Source organism: Leptosomus discolor, chromosome 6 (assembly GCF_034619465.1).
Source record: "Leptosomus discolor isolate bLepDis1 chromosome 6, bLepDis1.hap2, whole genome shotgun sequence".
In the NCBI taxonomy this organism is placed as follows: Eukaryota; Metazoa; Chordata; class Aves; order Leptosomiformes; family Leptosomidae; genus Leptosomus; species Leptosomus discolor.
The window spans coordinates 9,869,452-9,880,466 of NC_141396.1; the positions used below are offsets into that span (position 1 = coordinate 9,869,452).

General features: G+C 50.3%; 1 protein-coding gene across 2 annotated transcripts; it reads right to left on the bottom strand.

Moving 5' to 3' along the window:
• Positions 1–5,008: 5,008 nt before the first annotated feature.
• Positions 5,009–8,051, bottom strand: ADRB1 (adrenoceptor beta 1). 2 transcript variants are annotated; one of them, XM_086466582.1, is made up of 2 exons: positions 6,774–8,051; positions 5,009–5,077 (listed from the first exon to the last, which is right to left on the bottom strand). In XM_086466582.1, the coding sequence occupies exons 1-2, from the start codon at positions 8,049–8,051 to the stop codon at positions 5,021–5,023; spliced, it is 1,335 nt and encodes a 444-aa protein (XP_086322708.1). In that variant the 3' UTR covers positions 5,009–5,020. The 2 variants fall into 2 exon arrangements, with proteins under 2 accessions (XP_086322708.1, XP_009960290.2); XM_009961988.2 differs by lacking the exon at positions 5,009–5,077 and having other exon boundaries at positions 6,768–8,051.
• Between the last annotated feature and the right edge of the window lie 2,964 nt (positions 8,052–11,015).

Here is an 11,015-nt window from a genome sequence, read left to right on the forward strand (position 1 = left end):
GTTTAAGACCAATTATCAAAATAATTTTGGTAGGAAGAAGACTAAATATCATGGCTTCAAGAGAGACACTAGGCCACACATGCAAAGGTACATGACTGCTTAGAGACGCACAACACTGGTTAATGGCTGGAGCACCGATCTAGTAGAAAATCCTCATTTAATCTCATTAAGGACAACAGGATTTGGTGCATTACCCAGGATCAGAAGGGAAAGGCACACCATTATATCTGAGATGCTCTGCTACCCATGGCAATGGCAAAAGTCTGGAGGTCAGGACTCACTTCCTATTTGTCTTTTGCAGTTTGGTGCAGCTGGTATTAATAACTCTGAGCATTAATCCTGGAAGGAATGGGTACAACCAAACCAGACACTGCCTGGCACCTGGTACCGTTCACATCTGGATGCAGACTGCTGCTGGGGCACTGCCCAAAAACTCGTGCTGCTGGGTGCTAAGGCCGGGGAAGCGAACACCGCCACGAAAAACCTGTGAGCCGAGCGGGCGAGGAGACAAAATGGCAGTTTGCGAAGCGAACGTGCGTGCCAAGCTGCCAGTTTTCGTGAACTAGGAAGCCAATCACCAGTTCACGTAACAAATCCAAACATTCTTCCACCTCCAGCATGGTGGGCCCGATTCTGTCACTGGTGTTTGCAGGACGGAGCGATGACTCAGGGGAGCGGCGTGGCCGGCAGCTTGCTCCAGCACGCCCAGCACAGCCGAGGAGGCATGGGCGCACCCTGCACCCTGCAGCACCCACGCATCCACCTCACAGCAGCGCCGGCCCTGGGGTGCCACGGGGCACCTCATGTTTGGCACCACGCACGAGGGCGCTGGCTCCGGGCTGGGGGAAGTCTCCAGGTCCGGTGAAACTCAGCATAAGCTGGAGCCCCTCAGAGGGGAGGGGAAGATGCTAAGGGGAGGGCACGCATCCTGGGAGCTGTGGATGGCCAGGGAGCTGCGTGGCTTTACATCTGCTGAGAAGCTGTTCAGGTGTGCTTTAGTCTGCTGCTGTTATCCAAATAGAATGAGAAAAACTTTTAGGGATGTTTGGGGCATGTTTTGGCTGCCAGTCCCTTGGTGGCATGGTCCTGTATGGACAGTGTATTAACCTCTCACACTTCTTAAGCTGTGTTTCTATAGTGCATCTGCCTGGTACATCCCTGTCCAAACAGGTTAGGCTTCAACAGTAAAAGGTAACACCTATAGTATGGCAAAAGATGCTCCAGTTTTTGCTGTTTGCAATGACAACCCTGGGTTTGCTTGCCAGCAGCACCTTTTTTATCCTTTTCCCATCTCGGTCACTTTTTTGAGCACAGTTTAACAGCCTGAAGTTACTGAATTGCACGAATAAATCACCTGCTGTTACCATGGCTGCTCCTCGCATCTCGAGTAAAAAGTGTATCGCTTTCTTCTGCGAGACGATTATCACAAATATTGTTGATATTACATTATATGCAAAGATTGTTTATATAAAGAGAAAGACTCCTTATTTCCTCCTGGGGCGTTCAGGAATTTGGCAGGCTCTGAAAGCAAGTCAGTGGTGCATAGGGTAACACTCCTCAGGGGAAGTGTGCTTAGTGCTGTTGCAGGAGATCACATTAGTGCTTTTGACATGATCAAACAGAAAGTTCCAGCTGAACAATGAGTTTTTAGGATGAAAACTGAAATGTAAAGAAGATGTGTACGTCTCCGTGAATCTGCTTCATTTTGCTTGTTGATGTGGCGGTAACAGAACTATTTTTAGGTATAATCCTTCAAACAGAACATGACTTCTCCTTTCTGATTAGTACAAAGCTGGCTGCTAGTCAAAGGATAATTATTTCCCAACACATCACCTAACACACACCAGCAAACAAAACACTCATTATTTGAGCTATCCAACATTAACTGTTGTTTAGCAGTTAACATTTTCTTGACAGCTTTGAATAGGACTAATTGCTCCAGCTTCATTAGCAGAGGTCATTTACTGCTGGTAACAATACTTTTCTGGCGATAGTCTCTCGTATAAGATTAGATTATCAGGTCAAATTCTGCTCCCAGTGGCAATGATGCCTGACCGCATTTGGCCTCAAGAAAGTCTGCTCTTTCAGTTCATAGCTGCACAATTTCCAGCCTCGCAGCTGACACATTACATAAAGGAAGTAAGTACACTCTACCGGACGGGAAATTACAATAAATTAGGAAAGTGTGCAGCACAAGGAAGGTTTGCAAAATAGCCACTTAAAAGTTATTAATAAAACCTCGACTTCAGATAGGGTTTAGGGAAAAAAAAAAAGGCTGATAAAGAAGCTGTCCTTATACTTGAAAACACGTGGATACCCAAAAGGGGAAGCAGCATTTGCATGAGAAACGGGGCGTGCTGTATCACAAACACCCGGCTGATGCTGTCAAATGCTGTGTGTGCCATGGGCACAGCTCAGGTCACAATTTTAAGCCACATTTTTTTCCACCTAGTTTTATTCGTTCATCAGTTCCTGCTTGGAGCTACAGTCAGTTGATGCCGAGGGTCACGGTCTGAAAGTGCAGTGAATTTGCAGGAGTGCTTTTGTGCAGCTCTTGCGGGTGGGGAGGTCCTTCTGCAGGCACTTCAATAGCCCACTGTGTGTCTGAAACATCCTTAACTTCCCTGAACACGCGCAAAACTGCAGCCAGGCTTTCCACCCGATATATTCCCGTTTAAGCAGATGGAGAGATGCAGCCTTCTTTTCAGAAGTGCTGAGCAAACACTGCTCAGAGAGCGGCCGGCGCCTTTGAGAATCGGGCGTCTTGCATGTGGAAGTCGCAGGCACCCACGCCAAATAATTTTGGCCCTGGCAGACGCAGGACGCTCTCTCTGAGCGGATTTCTGTTTTACCTGTGTCTCCCTTTCCTGCAGGCCTGCGGCTCTTTGCTGCTACTTCCCTGCCCACGTACGTGTGCAGCCGCATGCCTACCACCTATGCTTTCCGACTTGCAGCTCCAATTGCTAATCCATGTCTGGCTTTCGTCAGAAAAAAATATTCGTCGTGAGCGTTTGACTCATTGCCTCCGGAGTATTTCAGCTGCCCTGTAACACTTTTCAGAGTATCCTTCTTCTCCGCAGAGAACAGCCTGTTCTGAGAGTGATCCACGGCAGACTGCTCGCCAGCAGCCTCCCCTTCCTCACACACGTGCATGCCATATGTCCTGCTCTGTCCGCACCGTTACTGTGCCACCGCCTTTTTTACACCATGCAAGACGGACCGGCACCCGCCATCCATGCTGCCAGGTGGATTATCTGAGCGGTCTATGAAGGGACTCAACGTGCCAGACTCCAGACAGGCCAGAACTCAACGGCAGACAATCCTGACCAGTTTGATCACACAGCTGGCCCTACTGAGGCCAATGGGCAAAACTCATCCTACCTTTCCCCTTCTCAATGCCGTTACACTCATCCAGGGGAAGCATGACCCAGCACAGCTATTCGGCAGGAGACGCCGAGCAAGTTCTAGCCATAAATTTCCCACGTAAGTCAGACCCTGTTGAGCCAAACCTTTCACCACTTTTTAAAGTCTAAGACAATGAGCATTCAGACGGTTAAAATTAAGTATGTGAACTGATTTATAAGTCAAAGAGCCAAGCCCATCAGACTGCCCCACCCCATGCAGTAGGCACCAGGCTTCCCCAGGATCCAGCACCGTGCTGAGGACGAGGACTCAACAGCCACTTCAGCTCCCAGCCGGGCGCTGGGGCTGCATCCTGCCCTGCTCTACCTAGCAGGCAGGGATCTGGTCCTGCTGTGGCTCACAGCGATCCCCAACGTGCAGGAGGAGGGCAGCATTGCCTCCTCATCCTGTCCTGACCCTGACATGAGCAGCCAACACCTCGCTGCAGACACTGGCATCAGACATTGCCGTCCTGTGCACCCTTTTGGTCCTGTTGTCTTTGCTGGAATCACAGACAAAACCACATTAAAAAAAAAAAAAAAATTTGGTGGCAGAGCCTACTTCACTCAGCACCTGATCTGATGTCACCTGGCATTTTAAGGAGCCCATTTCACTATTATCAAGAGAGACGCCATTAACTGTAGCTCACATCAAACCCCAGTAACATCAATGCAAAAGTATTATTTACTTCCCTGTTTCCTTTTGTCCTCACATAAAAAAATCTAGCTTTTTTTTTTTTTTTTCTGAAAATATATCATTAAAAATTGCAAAGGACAAATTCCCTAATTTTTAAAATGAAAAAAACCCAAATAGTTTCCAAAACAAACCATTGGTCACCACCCTAAAGAACTCACTTTGAGAAGTGCTCTTCCTGGGAGCTGATTTCTCATTTAACTATTCTTCTGAGTTTAATAAAGCTAAAAATGGCTTCACTTTTATTCTGCACTGCCTTTTTGTTGCTCTATCTGCCATGTATTCATTGCAGTAATGAAAACTTTATGAAACCACAAGGATACAGCATACCTGCATAAAGCAATAAAGGGAAACAATCTTTTGGACCAGGGACACAAATCTGCAGCCCTTCTGTTCACAGTACCTCCTTACTTGGATCAGTCCACAATATCACATTCAGTTACCATAATCTGGCCCCCAAGGAATATGTGACTGTCAGCAGCACGCTGAAGCCACACTGCACATGACCATTAGCTTTACGATCTACAAACTAGGTAGATTTATTTCACCCAGTGACACAGAAGAGGTTTCAGGGGTGTTTAAGTCTGTCCCAGACTGCAATCCCGCTCCAGTTATGCCCCAGCCATTCCCTCAGAGGTTAACTCCTTTCTTACAGTAAGAGGGAACCAAAGTCTGGACTCCTGCGACCGGCTCCGCGGCTGCCATCTCCCCTTACAGCGCACAAGCCTCCTCTGGCTGCTTTTTGGGCAGGGGTATCCCCCCGCCTCCATGCTCAGCACCAGGACCCGGTCCCGCTGAGCGGACACTGCCCACCTTGCTCGGGCAGGATCAGGCCCACCGTCGGCACGAGGCGGACTTACTTGTGGAGTGGGGTGTACCGCATACGGAGATTTCTTTCTGCTCGAGACCATTTCTAGCTTTCAAATTAAGCATCCTCCATAACCTTAAATATTCTGGTCTCCTGACTCCCAGCTGCACACTCCTGACGAAAAAAAAAAAGAATACAGTCCAGAAACGAATAGTTACAGAAAATGAGTGCATTCATTATCAGAGTGGAAACACCTTGTCTTTACCCATTAATTTTAAGGGAAGTCAGCAGACCTCGGTGCAACAGGAACACAACCTTATTGGGTTTCAAACACGTTTTTTACAATACTGTGTCAGGAAAAGCCATTAGATAGAGTTGTATTAGTAATCTGAGCCATCTTTGGAGAAAAACAAATGCTGTTCTTCCCATTATAGGTAGGTATTGTTTCAAAACCTATAGAGACATGCTTGCTTGTGCTGCAAAGGTATTTATTGCACATAGACCAATTACTTACACAGTAGTAAATCGCACCAGAGTATAAATACATTATAAAACACACACAGGAGGAAAACGTAAATGACATACAAGTGCCAAAGTAACAGCAGATTCACGTGGGCATTTGGAAATAAAAATAATAAAGTCTCTTAAGATATTTTAATTTATAATATGAACATATTTACAGTACCTTCATAAAATAATATTAAAAAAGTCACTCTCTCAATAAAACTGTAACAGATCAGACAAAAACAGAAATCAGTTTCAGGGTTGGTGTTATTCAAACCTCCATTTCATTTTTGATTTGCGTTGTGTGTACGTGTGTGCAAGTAACATCTTCAAATAACTTTACAACTCTTAACACTGTGCAAAAAAATGGCTTTGTCGCCAGTTTTAAAAAAAATGTGCAGTAAATTTTTGTTGTTGCCAGGACTTTTTTTCCCCCCTGTTCATCTGTAATTACAATGAACAAGCTGCAGAAGGCTCCTCGCTTCCCCCCCCCCCCGCCCCTTTTCATAAAATACTATTAGCGGTACGTAAATATGCTGTTTAATATAAACATGGTCCGTTTATCCCCCTGTACAATATGCACAGTTTGAGGTAGAAGCTTTTCAGCCTGACTGCTATTGTCTGGCCGAAGGAGATAAGCAAAATAACTCACTGCTTGCCGATGCAGAGGGAAAAAGCACAAGACTGGGGGTTGGGTTTTTTTACTCCCTTTCAAAATATACCTGTGCTCCTCGTTACTCATTATTTTTCTCCATCACTACTCTGTGGAAATGCAGAGCACAGCTACTCTGAGCTTAAAACTCATCTTTTGCCCGTGGGTCCGTACTCTCCGCCTGGAGCACCTGCAGCATGGACCCTGCATCTCCCCAAAATCCACCCAGTGCTGCGGGTGAGGGAATGAAACCGGGGCAAACAACAGCCCCAGGTGAGGCGGGGGATGGCTGGGACCTCGGCTGCAGCCGAACTCCGTGGCCAACGAACAGCACCTCCACGCTCGGGTTCAACCACCAGCACGGTCCTGGGACAACTCACCCGAGCGAAGGGCTGCCACAGCCCTTTCCGAAAGCGCTCCCCCTAAATACAAGCTGGCTATCTTTGGGACAGGCTGTTTACTTTCTTTGTTCTCTGGTCAGTGGGTTTCCTGTTTGCCGTAGTTTCGGATGAGGTATGTCGTACACGAGTTCACCTGCTTTTATTCCTAAGTAAACACCCGCTCTCTCTCCGCTAAGACAGGGATCAGTTTTGCTTGGCACCAGCCTTACCACCAGGCAGCTGCTGGGGATTTCTCTGCTCCTGTGTGCCTGCCTCCCTGCCTGCCTTTCCCCCTGTCCCAGGTCCGGCGCTGCCCCCCATGCCCCCCTTATACCTTGGACTCCAACTCGGACGTTTTGCTATTTCTCTCCTCCAGGCTGGACTCGCTGCTGCCCTGCGTGCCCCCGTTGCAGTCGGACCAGGTCCCTCCCAGGCTGCGCTCGGGGGAGCCCACGGTGCTGATGAAGCCCCCGGGCAGGTGGGCCAGCTCACCGCCACTGGTGTGCAGCCGCTGGTCGGCTTTCCGGGGGCAGCAGAGCAGCTTCTTGTAGGCGTTACGAAAGTCGGGGCTGCGGCAGTAGATGATGGGGTTGAAAGCAGAGTTGGCGTAGCCCAGCCAGTTGAAGAAAACGAAGAGCCAGTCCGGCACCAGGTCCCTGTTGAAGACGTTGACGATGTTGACCAGGAAGAATGGGAGCCAGCAGAGGGTGAACACCCCCATGATGATGCCCAAAGTCATGAGGGCTTTCTGCTCCTTCATGGCCATGACGCGGGAGGTCTTCCGCTTGCTGGCTCGGCCGTTGCCGACGATGGGCTGGTGGTGAGGGGGTGGGGGTGGCTGCGGCTGCTCGTGGCTGCCGTAGAACCGGCCCTCGCACCTGTCGATCTTCCTAATCTGCTCCTTGGCCTCTCTGTACACCCGGAGATACACAAAGATCATGATGAGGAGGGGGATGTAGAAAGAAATGATGGACGAGGCGATGGCGTAAGCCCTGTTGGTGATGAAGTCACAGCAGCCTGGGTCCTGGTAGCACTTCAGTGCCTGGGGGTCCTCGTCCCGCCACCAATGCATCATAATGGGCAAGAAGGAGACCAGGGCGGAGATGGCCCAGACGGTGCAGATGATGCCCTTGGCCCGACCCTTGGTCATGAGGCTCTGGTATCGGAAAGGCGAGGTGATGGCCAGGTAGCGGTCGATGGCGATGACGCACAAGGTCTCAATGCTGGCCGTCACACAGAGCACGTCCACGGAGGTCCAGCACTCGCAGAGGAAAGATCCCCAGGGCCAGCTGCCCCGCACCACCAGCGTGGCCCCGAGGGGCACCACCAGCACCCCCATCACCAGGTCGGCGCAGGCCAGCGAGGCGATGAAGAGGTTGGTGAGGGTCTGCAGCCGCTGCGTGCGCCCGATGGCCATGAGCACCAGCACGTTACCGACCACGATCAGCAACACCACCAGGACCATCAGCAAGCTCATCCCCACAGCCCACTCCTCCGACAGCTGCTCGGCGGCCACCTGGCCGCTCCCGGGCGGCGGAGCGGCCGTCCACCCGCCGCAGGCCACGGAGCGGTTCAGGGGGCCGCAGTCGGGCGGCAGCCACCCATCGCCCATGGCTCTGCGGGGCGCTCCGGCCGCCGCGCCGCGGGCAAGAAGGCGGCGCTGCCGCCACCGCCGCTGCCGCCGCCGCCGCCCCGGGCTGCCGCATGGCCCCGCGCCGCGCCGCCGGACCGCCCCACCGCCCGCGCGTCACCGCCCGCCGCCAATCGGCATCGCGGGCGGGAGGTGGGGGGGGGCGGAGCCTAGAGGCCCCGCCCTGACCGTGCCCTGCCTGTAGCTCTCGTAGGTGTAAGTGCTCTGCCTGCGCCCTGCCCGCTGCCCACGGGGCACCCCCCCCCCCCCCCCCGGGACACCCACCCTGCCGTACGGCAGGGTGGGTGTCCCGGGGGGGGGGGGGGGTGCCCCGTGGGCAGCAGAGGGTGGGCTCCTGCCCTCAGGTGCCGTGGCTGCCGGTGCGCCCTCCGCTGCTTGGCGGGAGCGGGCTGGCAGCGACAGGGTGTCATTCGGCGGGCGTAACACGCTCCGGAATGGGGCTTGGGGAGAAAGCAGGTTTACACACCCCACCCCACCCCCAATATATTTACAGCCACCCTGGTCCAAAGTCAGGTTTCGGTCACTTTCCTTGCAGCCCCAAGGGAGGTGGGCTCCGAATGCGCAGCGTTAAGATGGCGTAAGCGCTGAGGGAGGACGCGTCTCACGCCAGAGGTACCCACCCTGCGCGCCTCCGTGGCCAGGCACACACCTCTTTACACCTGGAAAGCGTCAAATACCAAATGCCAGCGCTGTCGGCATCATTCTCCACTGAAAAGCAACGGACACCCTCCCATGGGATGTCCTCATTGGGAAATAGCCCCGTGCTTGCAGCTCCCCAGTCACCAGGGCCTCCTGCTCCAGCGCGTGCACCCCCTGAGACTCCCTGGCCATCACCTCGTGTAAAACCTTCTGGCTACGGGCTCCGTGCAGGGACCGCGGCTGTGGTTTGTCCCGTGCATCCCTCCATCGCAAGCCCCGTTTTCCCGGCCCTGCCAGACCAAGCCACTGCAGGGCTGAGCGGTGGAAGTCCCAACTCCCGTTTCTGCCTTTCCTCTGTTGCATCCAACAGGTCTCTCTGGCCATTTTAAAACGGAGCCAGTAGCTTTTACCCAGTCTGGTCAAACCACGCTAAATCTTGAGAGTGCTCTTAAGTATTGATGCTGTTATTTGGTAATAAGCCATAAAGTACATGAAGAATCTGGGAGCTGTAATGCCCAGATAACAGACTCCGAGCAAATCCCTGCCCAGCTCCCATCCGCTTTCATGAAACCTGCTGCTAGGAACTAGTTGGGCTGGATTTTCATTTACTTGCTCAGCCCTCTATTCGACTCCAAAGCTGGAAAATTATTCCTATGTGCATTTAACTGTTTTTCTCCTCTTTTAAACCTCTTAAAATAATGTGAAACAGCTGTTGGGTAAATGAGAGCGAGGTCTCCTCTCTCCTTTTTTTTTTATTCATCAGCATGTCTTACAGCAGGACCAAAAGTTCCCCACAGCAGTTTGGGAGCTACTGGAAGGCACAGTTATTTTTTCCCCCCATATATATTTATTCTGCTAAGACTGCTCCACTGTTCCAGCTGGACCATAAAAATCTCTTCCAGGCTTAGACTTGATTTACAAGGTCACAACCTGGGAGAAAGTTATTTATTTATTTACATGCTGTTTACTTAACCCTGACTAAAGGCCACACACCAGCGCAGACCTGCTGCTTGGCAAACCAGTCCCTTGCGTTCCCATGGACTTTGCTTTGCTGCTTGTCATCTGCTGGACCAAAGCGTGACCCTCTTTGGTGGGAAGGGAGGGAGGCATGGCATCTTCAAGAACAGAGGGAGACCTTATGCTGAATGAAAAGCAGAAGGACTATGGCTAGGAATATTTGTACAGGACTGGTATCTGTAATACCAACTAAAAAAATAGTAATCTGAAAACAGGTTAGGACAGTGGGGCTGTGGGATAGAATCAGGTTTTTATATTCTGCATCTAGCTGGAACACTTAAAATGGGTATGAGCCCTGTGGTGCATCACCACACCAAAGCCTTCACAGCTGAGACTCTTGGATGGATTTTGGGAACATGCATAGTTCATTTCAGTGCAGAATCAGCCAGATTAAAATCTGATAAAATCTTAAACGCTTTTCTGAAGACGACAATTGACAGTGGGGAGCAGTGTTGGGGGTACCATGTAGCTGTTTTGCTTGCTAGTTGTGGAACATCATCCATCTGTCATCTGTCCAGCTCCATTATTGCTATGGTATCCTTACATAGGTAATAAAAATTACAACCTCATCAAATGTTAGCTCTTTGCCTGTCAAGCCCTCTGATCAGATCCCCATCCCACTGTAAACTTAAAGGCTGAAGAAGTAAAGGATATTACTAGCAAGTATGCAACAACCCAGAAGATGCATAATCATGTGTTGCTTCCCAGTATCTTTGTTGGTTCAACACGCATCAATCTGGAATGCCAGATCAGAGCTGGAGCCAGAACGTCTTTGGGAAACAATGCATCTCCAAAGGGAAAAATAAGCAAATTTATGATTTCTGTACAGAACACCCCTCTGGCCCTTGCAGCACAGAGCAGCCAAATAATCACTGTAGGCTTAACCCCTTTCAGAGCGCTACCTTTTGCAAATCTCCTTTAACTCAAAATTTCCTTGTTTTTTTTGAATTTCAGACAGCTCCTTAACATGATTTTAATATAGCTTTTTTTTTGTGTATTATTTAAGGATGTCAGGTCAAGAGAAGGGCTTCCAGAACAGAAATGGATTGTTTCTACTTGCTCTCCTGATCACAGTTTTTAATGAGCAACTAATTTATTTTTTCTCTTGGAAGTCATTAAAAAAACCCCAGAGAAACCCAAACTCTCAGTAGTTGTTAGAACAGATCAGTCTTATATTGCATAGAGGATAATGGATTGATTCGATGAAAATCAAATGATTTGAGGAACTCTGCTGCCATGAGCTGTGAAGCTTCAACTTTTGAGGAACTG